Consider the following 17,486-nt stretch of genomic DNA (forward strand, 5'->3'; position numbering starts at 1 on the left):
TTATGGGCCAAGGTCTATGTGATATTTTTATTCTCTATATCTTAATGTCTACTAAAAAATAAAACAGATACATCTTTCTGTCATTTAACAACTAATTATTTCTGGGAGATAAGTTGACATCCAAGAAGCACACAGATGGACGTCATCTACACTGATTGGCATGCCTCTGAGCTGGCAGAGGGATTTGGCCTTTTGTTCCATGGTGAGGTGGCTACCCCATACCTGTTACATTATAATCATAGTGGTAGCAGTTCTTGTTCAGGTTGCAGGGTTCCTTCTCCACAGCATTTGGGCAGGATCTTCCTTCATCAGCAGGTTGTCTGATGGGATCTGCTGACCTTTGGCGGAAGCTGCTTTGATTGCAAGGCTTACAAAGAACAACAGGACTCCTCAGAATGGTGAACTCTCAGGCACAGGACAGATAGCATATTAGGGAGCATGCTGGGGCATGAGAACATTTGGGACACTGGCTAACTTGAACAAATCAGTTAATCTCATCATGCTTCAGTTTGCCATGTAAAAATGAAGGTTTTGGTTGTGTTTTTGAAGTTCCATCTAGCTATAATATACTTAAGATTCTATGTGTCAAATACTGATAACATATTCCAAACACATGAATATGCTCACATTTATTAATACAGAATGCTAATATAATACACACACATAAATTATCTGTACACACACACACACATACTTCTTGAGGAAACACTTTAAGGACAACTTTATCTAGAAATCAATGGCTTTTGTTTTCCTAATGCATGCATATACATGCACACAAATGCAATTTAGCTTCTATAGAGACTGGCTTGCTATTCTACGGACTGGTACAGTCTTCTGAAAACATTTGATTTCTAAGAATAGGAAGCTGCTAAGGACAAGTTTCTTTGAATTTCTTTAGACCAAAATGAATTGCTTTCTCCTCCTCTGCTCCCATTGTATTTGGCAGCACCACTGTTTGTATACAATGTGTGTGTGTCCTGTGTACAGTGCAAGTACATTAAGAAATCTTCATCTTATTTATCTATGCATTCTCTATACTTAACATAGTTTGTCAGAGACGGCAATGGTTAATCACTTTTTGCTTAACATAGGCCTACATGATGGAACAAGATACATTAAAAATATAAAACCCAAGAAATGCAGCTATTCAACTAGTTGAATTTTATCCTCATTTCAAACATCTATTGGCATAATCTCAGGAACATAACATGTTTTGCTAACTCTCTTTTACATATGGTCACTTGGTCACTTACAATAGAAACCAAACGGATATAGTTAACAGTTTAATAGTTCCTACGGTTCCTACGATTAGAATCTCTGTTAATGAGTTTAAGATGCAGTCAAGGTTCAACATTCCCTATTTTGTAAAATGGAATATTTTTGCAATAAGATCTGTGACAATAAGAATCTCACAATTATTGACACAGTGACACTGTAGCGGGTAATCCAGGTAATTGACATAACTTCATATCTAATGCTATAGAATTGTTATGATTTGGAGGTGCGGTGTCCATGTGCAGTGTCCAAGTTCACATGTGAGACAATGCAAGAAGTTCAGAGGAGAAATGATTGGGTTATGAGAGTCTTAACCCAATCAGTGAATTAATTCTCTGATAGGGATTAACTGAGTAGTAACTGAAGTGGTAGGGTGTGGCTGGAGGATGTAGGAATTGGGGGCATGGCTTAGAGATATATATTTGTATCTGGCAAGTGGAGACCTCTCTCTCTTCTTCTTGATCATCATGTGAGCTGCTTCCCTCCACTACACTCTTCTGCCATGATGTACTGCCTCACTTTGAGCCCAAAGGAATGGAACCAGCCTTCTATAGGCTAAGACCTCTGAAATTGTGAGCCCTCAAATAAACTTTACCTTCTCTATAATTGTGCTGGTTGGGTCTTTTATTCACAGCAGGGAAATTGCTGACTAAAGCAGGAATTAAAGGGGAAATTAATTTGTGTACTTTTGTAAAAGAGTTGATTCTTGATTGTACTTTAACCTGTACTGAAGTCAACTGTTCGCTGCTGCTATATAAGTTGGTTATCCATCAGCATCTTGAATAATGTTAACACTGAGATGGAAAATCAATTTCTCTTTGGAAAACATGCACTAATAATTTTACATATTACTGTATTTCAATAAATTAATTCCACATTGATGTAAGAAGGTTCAGAGGAGAAATGATTGGGTTGTGAGAGTCACAAAACCTTTACCATGGTTTTGATGCTAGTTTTGAATGATACAGCTTTACAAAGGTACCCAAGGATAAGCCAGGTTTCCTATCTAAGTAGCCAATGCTGTTTAAAATGACTCCCCTCCTGGAGTACCATGGTAGAGCCCCTATGGCTATTGAAACCCAGGAGCTTGTGTGATTTGGAACTCTCAGCTGGCTTTCCAAACACAAAGAGACACAGACTCAGTGTGTGGAAGAGACTCATTGATATGCAGCTTTCTTTTTTCTATTCAGTTTCTTGCCAGGTTCTTTTGCTTTTTAGTGTTAATACTGCTGTAGTACCCCAATTATGTGAACAATTATTCCTATGATTTAAATAAAATGCACTTGGCAAAAAGCAAAAAATGGCAATAAACTGAAGCCATTAAAATTCCTTTCCAAGAGCTTCATTCTTTTCCCCTTTTACTAACAGGAATCACCACCATCTTATCTTTTAACAGGCTATGTATTTGTAAGCAAACTGAAAGCATGGAGTGCTGAGAGACAAAGTTGGGTCCAGAAGGAGCAGGGGGCTTGCAAGAGGTGGAGCTATTTTAGTGAGAGAGGAAGTACTGCTGACCTTTTATAGAACAGTTATAGAGTGAAGTGGCCAAGAAAACACACCTTACTTTGGTAAAAATGGCACACAAATAGATTTTACGCTGTCGTTATTATCGTTTTCTTAATATTTTTAAAGCTCTAGTGTTAAGGGATTAAACAAATTCTATTTTAATAATATAATGGATCTTCTTACCAAAGCACAACGGGTCCATGGACCCCATTCAGATATTACGCAGTCCTCAGGGCAAGGTAATTTGCACTCTCTGGAACCCAGAGGCATCTCTTCTGGGTCACAGAGGTAATCCTCCACATGTTCAGAAGGGCCATCTGCTGTATTCTGCATGCATCTAGAAGAAAATATATAAGTGAAGAAACCAGTGCAATTAGATATTGGCTAACCCAGGGGACAGATGGGATTCCTGAAGACATCATCATGGGGCGGGAAGTTTTGTGTCTAATGAGTCACATTCTCCAAAACTGAAGACTTAAGAGGATCTCTGCCTCCCCAAATGTTGTAGTACTTCTGCATAATTTAAAAATATATGGAAGAATTTACAATTTTGGTATATCATTAAAAATAATGGATTCTATAGAGAAGGTGGAACTCATTCTTTATGCAGGACTAGGCACGTGGCAAATCTATACAAGAGGTTTCATGATGTGTTTTCAAAGATAACTAGAGGCATTTATCAATTTGTTTTGTCATTCTAAAAGTAATTTTAGCCTCCCATCTGCTGCTAACCTGAAAAGAAAGCCAGAAGAGAAAGGACAATTATAATTGCAAAAGCACAAATTCCCTAAATCTGGTTATTTGGATCTTCCTGTGTTTTGATATATTTTTAAATTGTTAGTTTTCTTTTTAACAAAACAAATTCAAATCTTTTTATTCCATTTTATTCTACTGCAAGCATTCATGTAGGGTTCTTTACTCTTGGGAATGTGTCTTCATTTCTACATAGTTAATAATCTTTCTGGCCATTTTAGTAATGGAAGGGAAAAAGGTTCTCTCTCATCTATAACTTGGAAAAGGTCAATCAAATTAATGGGTTTGGAAAAAGAACTGCATCAGAGGAGACGAAAAGGAAGACTTGAGCTCTTAAGCCTCTCAGCCCACTGCAATGTGTTAAGCTGTCCATTGAGTTACATCACAAATTATACCTTGAATCCAAACTTTTCCTAGGGATTTACAACCAGTAGGAACATTGCATCTTCACAAATCTGCTTTTCAGAATCACTTTTAGATAGACTGCTGCCAAATTTAAGAGAAATGTCCTTTCGTTCAAGGACTGTAAAACTGTCATTGGTTATGTCTTAACTGAGTTTGTATCCAACTTCTGCAATTTTTTTGCATACTGAATAAAAATATAAAAGCATATGAAAACATGTAGAGGTAGATATTTGTATTATTTCATTATTGGAAAAAATCAAATTATATATCCCTTTGGAAGAATTTTAGTTTCCTATGAAAAAGTCTACCTTTAATATCATTTCTAAAGTGTTTGGAGAGGTTACAGGCAGACAAGGCATTTCTATGCTCAAAAGTTGTATTCGGAAGCTAAGAAAAGATCACAAATTCATTGTAGGTACTGACACAACGCACAAGGATTAACTTGTAAAATTACCTATTGATCCATAGCTAAGAACAGATGTCCAATACTCCATTTAGTAGTTACATACATAAAACTTCATTTTCAAAGATTTTTCTTCTCCTTTAATTTTTTATTACATAAAAATATATTCATTTTAGGAAAATAAGAATAATAAAAATTCTCATAATTCCATCACTCACAGATTATCACTTTTAACAAAATTTATGTATCGATTAATGGACTATTATTTTATACATATATTTCATTCCACAAAATGGGAGCAAACTTTCCCTACTATTTGTTTGTATCACTTAAGAAAAGTCAATAAATTATAAACATCTTATGTCATAAAATATTTTTCTCAGATATATTTTAATGACTAAATTTGAATTCCATTGTTTGAATGTTCCAAAATTGCTAAAATACCCTTGTTGTTTGCACTCAAACTATATAAAGTTTTTATTTTGTAACAACAATTTTTTAATCACCCTAGAATACAAAATAAATATTTGAATCAAGTTTTGAGTGTTGAAGGCAGGCATTTTAAATTCTGTTAGAGTCTGTAAACAAGTCAGGATGGCACCTGGCATTTTGCCAGAGGGAGTGGTTAATGTTAAAGTCCTTAAACAAGTCTGGATGGCGCCTGGCAAAATGCCAGAGAGAGTGGTTTGTGAAGTAATGCCAGCGAGCCATTAAGTGTGGAGATTCCTTATTGGTTGACTGCTGTATCTAGTTTATGTTAATTAGATAAGCTGTGTGGAATGGATAAATACCCCTCGGTCCCTACAATAAATGGCTCCCATTCCTGCTGTATCAATTGTATCAATCTACACAAGTTGTTCCTCACTCCCCCCCCCCCCCCCCCCCCCCCCCGGCTATTTTGCTGCAGCCGGACTGTGGCAAAATTCATCCATTTTCTTCAAATACTTAGCCTTACTTTCTAAGCAGTGAGAGTAACATTGTGAGAATAGTGAACTGTATTAGAAATCCATAATGTGGGACCAAGGGACTCAAATGAAAGAAGGGGTCAGAGGCTCACAACAGTAAAGGTAACAAAATCTGTTTGGTTTGTTTGTTTATTTGTTTATTCATTTTTTAATTGTCATCATGTGCTGGAAAATCTAAAAAAATGTCATTGAAAGACTACCCCTTCCTACAAAGCAAACCATTTCTACCACCCATTCTTGATAAGCCACTCAATCCTAAAAGAGGAATACTGAGACTAGATACAGTTAAACCTGCTCCTTTATAGACTCAACTATCCTGAAATGTCACCCATGTTTGCAGTTAAGCAGGACACTGTGACCTTAATTAACAGAGGATCAAGTTGGGGAGGTGTACCACTCAATCAGTAACAAATAGGAACATTATTACACAATCAGAGATCACAGTCAATACTGACCTCCTTCCCTATTTGCATCAGAGATGTTTACTCAAAAAACAAATTGATCTGAAAAGTTACTTTCTTTCAAGAGTATTTGGAAATGTTGAGAATATATGTTGCAACACAAAGAGAGGTGAAGCACATACAGGTAGTTTAGGGAAAAAAAAAAACAGCAGTTCTTCTGTAATTGAATATATTGTGTTTGTTTTACTAACAAATAACCAATTGGATCAAATTCTTAATGATGCTCGAAAACTTGATCCCAATATTTGTTCTGTATTATAGGGTGATATAAATTGATTTTATTTATAAAAAATAAAACATATATAGTCTGAATGCCAACAAGAGTGTTTTAGCAATTGTGGCACATTCAAGCAATAGAATTCAAATGTAGTCATTAAAATATTTTAAAATTTTGAGATAAAATTTTAAATATGGAAATATAATGATAGAAAACAGAATCTCTTATTTCCTTATCTATTAATTACCTCCCTATCCCTTCTCCATCTCCAGTCAACCTTTATTAAATTCCTCAGAGAAATATAAATTGAGATTTCAGATGTGCTTTTGAAAATAAAATAGAAAATTATTTACTAGAAACCAAGTTACATATTGGTTTATATGTGAAAGTTTTATGATATATATGTTCATCTGTTCTACTTTCCTACTGAAACAGATTAAGAAACATCAATCAAATTCATGAAAAGTTAAATTATAGGTAAGAATGAACTTCATAACATGTATTGCCAGGTTCTGGATTTGTTTTTTAAATTTGTCTTTACTGTGTTTCTCTAAGCAGGGTTAGAAGAAAGATATATAAAGAGAGTGACAGAAGACTTGAGTTTGAATTCAAACTCTGTGTCTTCACTAGATGGATGTTAGTTACTTAGAACTTTGGAATCTAATCTATAAAATGGAGATGATAAAACCTCACACACTTGTTCCCTAAGATTCTAGAACCCTTAACCATCATATGACAGATGCTGTATGGAAGAGTTAATGAATATCAAATGTGTGTTAGATATCAGGGTATTTATATTCTTATGGATATGACAGTCTTTGGAGAACCCCATAGAGTTCAATAAATACAGCAGACATGTAAATGGATCTTTTCAACACAGGGATATGTGGGGTGCTATAGAACAGAATGACATTGCCCAGTGGAACTTTCTATGATGACAGGCATATTCTATATATGTACATCAAACAGATAAGCCACAAGAGACTGTTGATTGCTTGAAATATGGCTAGGGTGAATGAGGAAATGCATTTGAAACTTTATTTAATTTTCATTAGTTTAAATTGAAATTGAAATAGATACTAGTGGTCAACCTACTGGACAGCATGGCTAAAGAAGAGCAAATGAGAGGCAATCCAAGCCAGGACTTGCAGGAAGATGCTCCCTAGATGACTTTAGAGTATTCAAAATAGCTAGTTTCATAGAAAAGAGCAATAATTAAAAACAGATTATTTTTAAAAATGTGCTTAGAAATCTATTTAGGAGAACAGTTATTTGGGCTGAAAGTCTGCATTAGTTCAGCTTGCTTTCAATGTGCTTCTCTTCAAGTGTATCTCAATGTAAAATGATTTTTAAGTCAGAAAACGAGAACATAATGAACTGCTGCTTGAAGCAGATACTCTTGAAGTTTTCCATGAACACAGACTCACTAAGAACAAAAGACAATTTTATCCAGGGTACTGGGGAGGTGTGAGTACTCATTGTAGGCACATGTGAGACTGGAAGATGGTTTTGTCTGGCTTCTCTGTGCAATCAAGTTCAGCCTTACCTCACTTTTCGGGTTTGCACACCCTCTCCACAGTTATCCCGCATATTCACGAAGGTCACCTTGCAGACGCTCCATGGCTCTGTGACCCATATGTACTGGTTGCAGTCACTGTGGCATGGGACAACCTCGTACACCTAAAATACACATGGTTCTCAGTTGACCTCAGGGAATCCAAGAAGGGCGAGCAGGAAGATCATCTCAGCAGTGCTATCATTATTTCATTGGTAAGCAACTTCCATTCCTCCCTCTTATTGTTCATTATTTGGAAATAGAAACAGAGGGAGTTCCATGAGCATTCTGATAAAGGGGAGGGCTGGCTGGGTTGCATTGCTGTTCTTCCATTGCATGGTCAGTATAGATCTGACTCACTGGACCAGATTCGATAAGTATTTTCCTGTACTGACCCCTCCTCCACTGTATTGTAATTTTCTGGAACATTTGTTTTGTTCACAGTTTTATGTGTCTTTAATATTTAGCTCAGCCTGCTTATATGTTAGGCACTCAATGAGATTTGTCAGATAAAATGAATGATTGGATGAAAAGAGTATATAAACACCTGTTTTCCAAATACATATATATTTTAGCTTGTTTTCCAGATAAATACAGACAATAATGAGAGTTGCATTTTTTTTTTGTTTTTCATACAGACAGCTAAATTAAAAGATAGATAACACAAAATAAAGCCATCTTAAGGCTAATCTTCACTCTTTTAGAATTTGGAAGCAAGGTCTATAATTGGGATCATATTATACACAGCTAGAGCCCAAAGCAGTGAGGGAACAAAGAAAATTACCCATTCTTGGTTCCATAAAGACATTCAGCCCCATGGATGGGGGGTGATGTTTGGTTTCAGGAATTTTTCTACAATGAACCAATTATATAGTGCTCTCAATGAGAGAAATAACTAAAGAACATACATGGACCATAATCCATTGCCACCAAGCTGATACAACCAGTAAGAAAAAACCTTTTAAAATATTTTCATAATCTGTGACAGTTCACTATATCCTATTTTACACACACACACACACACACACACACACACACACTTCAGATAAATGTTTTATGAACCTAATTCTAGAAAACACTGAAAACCTTTTGGTATTCAGTTTTTGTGCAAATTGTATTGCATTAAAAACTCACTTAAAAGTGAGTGAAGTGAATCTATCCTAAATAGGGATAGAAAATATGCATTGTAGGAATAAAACTGATCACTTCCACAAGTCACCACGTTCACGTCTGGGTGCATATTAAAACAGGACTAATATTAAACACTGCAACTCCTGGGGAAGGGGAAAGTTAAAGGGGACCTGCTGTTCTTCTTAATCCTTTGATGGCTTTCATTTTTTTTTTCTTTTGTTTTGGTACCAGAGATTGAACTCAGGGCCACTTGATGACTAAGCCACATCCCAGCCCTATTTTGTATTTTATTTAGACATAGGGTCTCAATGAGTTGCTTAGCACCTCACTTTTGCTGAAGCTGGCTTTGAACTCACCATCTTCCTGCCTCAGCCTCCCCAGTTGCTAGGATTACAGTGCACCACGGAACCTGGCGATGGCTTTCATTTTAATGTCCTTCTTTGAAGTGAATAGAAATCAGTTCAGAGTAACCTCTAACCACCCATGTTTGGCCCATCTCCACCTTGTCCCTCTCTGAGATGCACAAGAACATTAGTAAGAGGTATCATTGCTATGTCAAAGTGAGGTGAAGCTTGTTCCTAATTCCCCTCAGGCCCTGACAATAGAATGGGGAAACACAGGTAGCTATGCTAGGAAATATAAAAGGAATAGGTAGGGGAAAAATTAATGAAAAACATATTTCCTTCTGGTAAAACATAAAAGACAATGGCAGGAAAAGAAATCAGGAATTTTTAAAAAGTACTTTGTTATGAACCAAGAAGTTTAACTTACCTGTGCCTAGAAGCAGCATTCAACAGGAATGAAGAAAAGGGAGAGAAACAAAATAAAAATATCAGTATATTATGAAAGGAACTCATGGTCTAAATTTCAAGTATGATTGTTTATATATAAAAGCTTATTTTTTTGGTAAAGGATTAGAACATTTTTTTCTTAGGCTATAAAAGAGAAAAACCAACCACTTATTATTGCTGAAAAGTAAGGTGTGCAAATGAGACTTGCAGACACACAGCCAAGGAAAGGATTAGATGATCAGGATGAAGAAATCTCAGAAAGCAAAGTCAACCTCAACACACATATCACAGGGAATTGACATGTTATTGAAAATATCTTGTGATCCAGCTTATAAATGAACTAATATCTGCATATTGATCTATCTATAAACCCATCTATTCATTGATCCGTCTTAATCAATAATCCATCTATCTTTCAGGAAATGAAGATTTGAAGATTTTGTTCCTCAACTGGAGAGTGGTACCTTAGAGACCATTTTATTTCTTTGTCTTTTTTTAGGTTGTTTTCTTTTTAGCTCTCAGAGACCATTTTTTAAAAGTTGTTTATAGACCTTTATTTTATTTATTTATAGGTGGTGCTGAAAACCATACCCAGTGCCTCACACATGCCAGGCAAGTGCACTACTGCTGAGACACAGCCCCAGCCCTCAGAGACCATTTTTAAGTCAACGGATTGCCTTTTATTTTATTGAGTAACGTATAAATCTAGAAAAAAATCTATAGTATATACAGTTTCTAACATTAATAAAAGCTTTGCATATTCTTTACTTTTCCTAAATATTTTATTAGTGCATGTATACCTAGAAGTTTCTATTTTTTATGTAGAACATCTGTGCTCAAAGTCACATGTTCAAAAATCTATTATTTCTTGTTTTAGCTTTGATTTTTTATGTTAATCTTGATATGCCTCCAGTAAGCTGAGAACAAGTACACAAATGTCCTATTAAATTCTGTGTCAGATTACATCAGAGATGAAAAGCAACAGCAAAAGGATTTCAGGCTAAAATACTTTTCATAGCAAAGACAACATTGCATGAGGCCTTGAATCTTTGGAAATTTATTATTAAAAAAAATGTTGAGGGTAACAAAACTTTTTTAAATTGCAGATCTGACTAGCTGCAAATACACATACAAGCTCTCTAATGTGAAGTGTATACAAATATGTGCAGAATTTCTTTATTAGACCATGGATGATAATTTATTAAAATTTAAATTTCCTATTGAAAAGTCAAGTTTTCACAACTTGTAGGGAAACATTCTTTTATATTATAAACATTTCAGTTTAATTATTCTATTTCATATCTATATAATTAAAATCATGGAATTCAGTTTTCTTCTTTGGAAATATTCTCTAACCACTGAGAAATACAAAATGCCCAATGACAGTGAAGCTCAACTACCAGTAGGTGGCAGCAGTGGAGTATATTAATCCCCTCACGAGAATTTAAGGAATATATTCAGCAACTTGATGCTTTGAGAATACTTTCTGTGGAATTGAATTCTCCACTATCTTCATCTTTATTTATTCAAAAGGTTTTTTTTCTGTTTTCTCTTCAGTGTGATTCTATTGTTATGAACAAATTTAGGTTAATTTGGAAAGAAAAGCATGTGTACTGCTGAGCTGTAGGTTTGGAAACTAAAATTAGGTAGTTTATGTCTGTATGAAACATTTCCACATATCTAAGAACTTGATTAATTTTGTTCTGACTTAAATTCAAACACACATCAGTGCATACTATATGAAATTCATTCTTTCTTAATTCACATGTACAACAAACATGATAATAATTATGATACATTAATTTACATTAAATTAGTCACAACTCCCTAATTATCCTGTTTATTTTTTATTTCCAATAGAATATAGATAGTAAATATTGATAGGAGATAACTAAGTGTGCATCCAAATGCTAATAAAACTTGAAAAAACTTTAAGTGGCTACTAATGATATTGATAAGTGTATTCACAGTGGCTTCAAAGCCATCTTTATATATATATATTTTTGGTACTGAGACTGAACTGAGGGGCACTGGACCACTGAGCCACATCCCCAGCCCTATTTTTTTTTCCCAGCCCTATTTTGTGTTTTATTTAGCGACAGGGTCTCACTGAGTTGCTTAGCACCTCACTTTTGCTGAGGCTGGCTTTGAACTCATGATTCTCCTGCCTCAGCCTCCTGAGCTGCTGGGATTACAGGCCTGTGCATCTTCATATTTTTTTCCCTCAACTTATTTTATGTCAAACAAATTTAAGTGGATTAACAGCATAGTTTTCCTAATTTTAGACCTACACCTATATATTTTCTTCAATTTTAATTTAATCAGTTGTAATCGCGATGTCTTTTCTGAGAATCTAGGAAGATTGTAAGGATGGCACAATACTATCATATGAGTTAGACATAATTTTATGACAGTTCAAATACCTTGACATCATTTCAAAGATAGGTATTACTTTTGTCTGCTGAATTTTATATCCATATCTGTGCACTTGCAGGAAACTGAGTCCCAGAGAATTCAAAGATAACATATCTAACTTGGGATTCTATCAAGGTATGTGTAATTGACTTAGGCATGCTGAAGATTAGATGGATCAGATTTCTTATTCAGGACCTATTATTAACTGTTGTCCATTTTGGAGAAATGACAGATCATTCATTGTGAATCTAAAACATATCTCAACACTCTTGATAATATGAAAATACCTGGTTGACATGGTCCAGTTTGGGGCAAGGTCTTCCTCCATTATATGGTTTTTCACGCAGCCATTTAGAACGAACCTTCACACCACTGCCACAAGACTTACTGCAGCGGGACCAGTTGGACCACTCGCTGAGCTTGCAGTCTGAGGGGCAGGGGATGATGCAGGCCTCTTCAATGTATCCTGAGTGGATAAAAATGAGATAAAGACCATCTCCTCCACTTGCCACTCTCCCGTGACTACCCACGGTTCTAGCTCATTTAGAAGGTCCAAGTTTGATTTGACAGCAGCATGCAAATGCAGGGATGTTTCCATTGTTAGGGGCTCAATTAAATCCTGCAGGAAAATGACACATACATGGAGCGACTCTGTTCAAATAACAGCTGAGCAGATGCCATATGATCTGCTTAGGATTTGTGCTCACCATATTTCAACATTTCTGACTTTCTGACAGCTTTCTTGTTTAATTGACAATAACCTGTCTGCTGCCATATCACTCTCAGGCTGCCAGAATGGTACATTAAAAAAAATAGCCCATAACACAGTTTTCTATAAAACCCTATCTGTTAATGTCACACAAGGTCAGTTTTTGAGTCCATGCAACATTCTTCCTCAAGAAGAAGAGCCAGCCCCTCGCAATCAATATCTGAAAGGGACCATTTAACTTAGCACCTTATGTTTCCTTTTCTTTGAAAATAAAATCTGAAGAAAAATGAAGGATGTTAAATAAATAATGCCTCTTATTTTTACAGTGCTGTCAATTTCAAAGCACCTTCACATCTCATATCCTTTTGGTTCTCATGAAAAAAAAATTCTGAGAAATGTACTGGGCATGTATATGGATAGTTAGTGACCAGAAAAGAAAACAACTGCAGAGAGATAACTGACAGGTCCAAGGTCACAGAGTAAGAGATGGGAAAGGTTTTCTGGGGTCTGGTCCAATACTCATTCCATCAAATCACACAGTCAGTTCAATTAATGGTCTACAGATTTGTTTTGGGAAATGGGAATATTTTTCTTGAACAATCCTTCACTACCAACTTGGCATGTCACATATCAAATCATTACTATTGTTCTCAAGGCAAATATGTGGAAAAAACAAAATTCCTCTGGTTAAGAATCAAATTCCTAATTGTCCCCCCTCCTCCATAATTCTGACTGTGGAGACAGGTCACTCCTGGCACAAGTCTGTCTTATCAATTTGCATCAATAGCAGGGATTTGGTTTTGAAAACAATTATAAAATAAATAATTTATACTAGAGAACTCTGCATAGCTTTAATTTTTTTTTTTGAGATAAAATTTATTTACCACAAAAATCAGCTCATGTGTTTTGGCTTTTAGTTTATGTACTGAGTTGGATAATCATTACCACCATCTAATTTTAGAATATTTTTCTCACCCAAAAAGAAACAGTATACTTATTGGCAGTTAATTCCTATTTCCCCTTTCCTTGTCCGCTACTGATCTCTAATCTACTTTCTGTTTATATGAAATTTTCTATTCTGGACATTTCATATAATGAAATCAAACCAAACATTGTGTGTTCTTTTGTGATTGGCTTCTTTCACCTAGTTTAATTTTCTTCAAAGTTCATCTTTGTTATAGGATTTATTAGAGCTTCATTCTTTTTATGATTGAATACTATCCCATTGTACGGATACATCATATTTTGTTTGTCCATTGATCAGTTGATGGAAATTTGTTTCTACATCTTCTCTATTAAGAATAATGCTATGAAAATTTGTGTACAAAGTTTACAGGGACAAGTTTTTATTTCCCTGGGAGTGAAATTGCTCAGGAATATTGCAATTCTATACAGTATTTAATTTTTTTTTTTTAATCCAGAATTGAACTCAGGGGCACTCAACCACTGAGTCACATCCCCAGCCTTGTATTGTATTTTATTTAGACAGAGGGTTTCACTCAATTGTTTAGTGCCTGGCTTTTGCTGAGGCTGGCTTTGAACTCTTGATCCTCCTGCCTCAGCCTCCTGAGCCACTGGGATTACAGGAATGTGCCACCGTGCCCAGCTTAGTACTTAATTTTTAAAGTACTAAGTTTCCTAAAGTAACTTTAGTTTCCTAAAGTTACTGAACCAATTTACATTCTACCAACAATATGTAAGTATTCCAAACCTTGTCAAACTTACTGTCTAATTTTAATTTTATATTCAGTTATGGGGTTTAAACCCAGGACCTTGTGCATGCTAGGCAAGCACTCTACCACAGAGATACACCCTGAACCCTTTTTATTTTAGTGCTTGCTGAAGAACAAAAGTGTGTGTGTGTGTGTGTGTGTGTGTGTGTGGTGGGGGGGTTGTGGCTGTGGCTCAGCGGTAGCGCACTTGCCTAGCATGTGTGAGGCACTGAGTTCGATTCTCAGCACCACATAAAAAATAAATAAAGATATTGTGTTCATCTATAGCCAAAAATATTTTTAGAAAGTGTGTGTGTATGTGTGTGTGTGTGTGTATGTGTGTGTGTTTGGTGCTGGGGATGGAACCCATAGCCTTGCACATGTTGGGTGAGCACTCTACCACTGATCTACATCTTCAGCCCCAAGAACAAATGATTTAAATGCTAATGAAGGCCAATTTAATTTTTCTTTCTTTCTTTGTACTTTGGTATCACTTCTATGAAACCATTACCTAATCTAAGGTCATAAAGTTTTACACTTCCGAAGTGACAACTTTATAATTTTAACCTTAATTCAGGTATATTTCATTTTCAGTTAATTTTGTATATGATAATGGTAAAGGCCAAATTTATTCTTCTGTATGTGGTTATTGACAATGTCTATAACCATGACATGACACAGTCTCATTCTATCAGGTTATTGAATTATCTTGGTCCCATTTGCTCAAAATTTATCCTTTTCTATTGAATTGCTTTAGCATCCTGGCTCGAAATTGACTTTAGATATAAGGCTTTATTTTTAGGCTCTATATTTCATTCAATTTATCTCTATCTCTGTTCTCATGCCAGCACCATATTGTCTTTACTGTAACTTTTTGCTAAGTTTTGAAACAGGAAGTATGAATCTATTTTATTCTTTGTCAAAATAGTTTTGATTTTTTGAAACTCTTATATTTTCATGTGCATTTTAGAATCAGCTTGTAAATTTCTGCAAGGAAATACAACTAGGATTTTAATAGCAATTGTTTCAAATCTGTTAATCAACTTGTGAGCATTATTGTCTTAACAATCCACGTACATGAAATTTCTTTCTATTCATTTGGTTTTCTTTAATTTCTTTCAATGAGTTTTTTTGTAGTTTTGTAGTATATAACTCTTGAATTTATTTCATTAAGTTAATTCCTAAGTATTTTATTCTTTTTATTCTAAATAGAGTTAAAAAGCAACAAAAAAGTATGCATTTCTTTAATTGTAGGAAAATCAGACTACCTTTAAACCAAAATGCCAAATTTAATCTATAAGCTTTTGAGCAACTTTTCCTGGATTTAAATTGTGCTTAAAATGCTAGCCAACTGTTACAATTTTCCTAACTCTGCCTAACTATAAATTACTTAGGAAACTTCAAAAGTATAGGCTTCTACCACCCTCAGACATTCAGATATAGTTCATCTGGGATAGGATCTGATTTAATTGATTTTTTTTTTTTTTGGTCAAGATAGTTGCAGATTCACATGTAATTGAAACGCTAATAAGACAAAAGTTCTTTGTAGATGTTTTCCCAATTACCTCAATGGTAACTAGAGTATAGTTTCAACTAAGATACTGACAATGATACAGCCCATTAAGCCTATCTCGGATTCACCAGTTTCACCTGTACCCATTTGTGTGTGTGGAAGTGTGTAGGATTGAAGTTAGGGAATACTCTTGTAAGACACAGGGAGAGCAAATAAAATCTGGAAGAGAAATAGATTTGTGGCATATCTTTATATTATCTCCCATATTTTGTTAATGATATACATTATCTAATTTAACTTTTATTATAGTCCCTATACCCAAGAGAGCATCTCTCCTTGGTATAAAGTTCACTGGGCATGTCATGAACTAATGACCCAACAACCTCTATTGTGTTCACTTCTGATCACTACCTTTGTTTTTTAGGAGGGCAACTGATATCCTGACTTCTCACAATGTAGAATAGTTTTACTTTTTAAATTTATGTAAACAGAACCACAGAGTGCATACCCATTTGTGCTAGCCTCCTTTCACTCTTCTTTGTGATTCGAGATTCATCCATGTTGTTGCACTTCTCGAGGATCATGTATTCTATGCAACATTCTATTGTGTGAAAATGCTATGGTGCATTTATTCATTTTGTTATTGGTGAGTATTTAGGCGGTTTTAGCTAAGGGGCTATTGTTTATAGTGATGCTATGAACATTCTGGAACACAACTTTTGGTAAACATAAGAATGCATTTTTTTTTCTGAGTATTCTTAGGAGAGGAACTAATGTGTCAGAGGGTATGTATCTTAATCATCTTATTGTAAGAAAGTATAAAATATTTTTAATGGGATCACAAATTTGGTATGGAAAGCTGATTGCAATGAAAGAGTTTTTTAAGAGGGGATTAGTCCCAAATAATCTCCTGAGGGTAGACTTGCCTGTTGGGTTTTATCAGTTGTGAAATACTGAAGATAGAAAGAAGATGCCAATGTTGAGTTTTGAATGTATTTCTATTATTGAAGAAGGCTCTGAAGTATTGGTAGTGATCTAGAGGAGAGTCCAACAAAGAATTGAAGGAATACTTTACAATAATGTTCACTAAAATTTTAAGAATCATAGGTATTTTTCAATACATAATGAAAGGAAGATCAGTAGAGTAGAGGCAGAGGATCAGGGGAAGGGAGTAGGGGAGGGAAGAGAGTAGTACTAGGGATGGAGGAGAAAACTATGTCATATACACTTATAAACATGTTAAAATGAATCCCAATAGCTCTAGCGCACTAAAAAAGGATCATACTTTGACTTTAGTTGTGTTTTGAGATTGCAAAATAAATCCCCACTCCCAAATATTTTTAGTTGAAATTTATTTCAAGTACTATTTCCTTTATTCTACACCAGAGCCAGTAAATAAATTTCTTTAACATAGTATGAGATGCTTAAAAAACAATTCCTGATTGGGCCAGTAAAATTTGTCTTAATTATAATAGCTAAATAAGTGGAATCAAACTGTAAAAATGTCTAAAGTCATTGCCGAATCAATGAGATTCTGTGATCATATAATTTAAAAATATTTGTAAATATACAATGAATTTCAGAAAAAAATCACAATCATGCTCAGTGTACTGGCGCATGCCTGTAATTCCAGTTACTGGGGAGTGGGAGGCAGGAGGATCACAAGTTCAAGGCC

The 17,486-nt window shown here is 35.1% G+C and overlaps 1 protein-coding gene across 1 annotated transcript in view; it reads right to left on the reverse strand.

The window, feature by feature from the left end:
- Positions 1-17,486, reverse strand: part of Thsd7a (thrombospondin type 1 domain containing 7A) — a 403,918-nt gene that overhangs the window by 28,228 nt on the left and 358,204 nt on the right. The window contains exons 14-18 of the mRNA XM_046422471.2: positions 12,165-12,343; positions 9,443-9,448; positions 7,532-7,665; positions 2,965-3,118; positions 223-367 (exon numbers count right to left, since the gene is read on the reverse strand). Of these exons, the coding sequence (XP_046278427.1) occupies positions 223-367; positions 2,965-3,118; positions 7,532-7,665; positions 9,443-9,448; positions 12,165-12,343 (618 nt within the window). The remainder of the gene's footprint in view (positions 1-222; positions 368-2,964; positions 3,119-7,531; positions 7,666-9,442; positions 9,449-12,164; positions 12,344-17,486) is intronic.

Source organism: Marmota monax, unplaced genomic scaffold (assembly GCF_021218885.2).
Source record: "Marmota monax isolate L192 unplaced genomic scaffold, Marmota_monax_Labrador192_F-V1.1 WCK01_AAM20220418_F8-fsc00027, whole genome shotgun sequence".
Classification (NCBI taxonomy): domain Eukaryota; kingdom Metazoa; phylum Chordata; class Mammalia; order Rodentia; family Sciuridae; genus Marmota; species Marmota monax.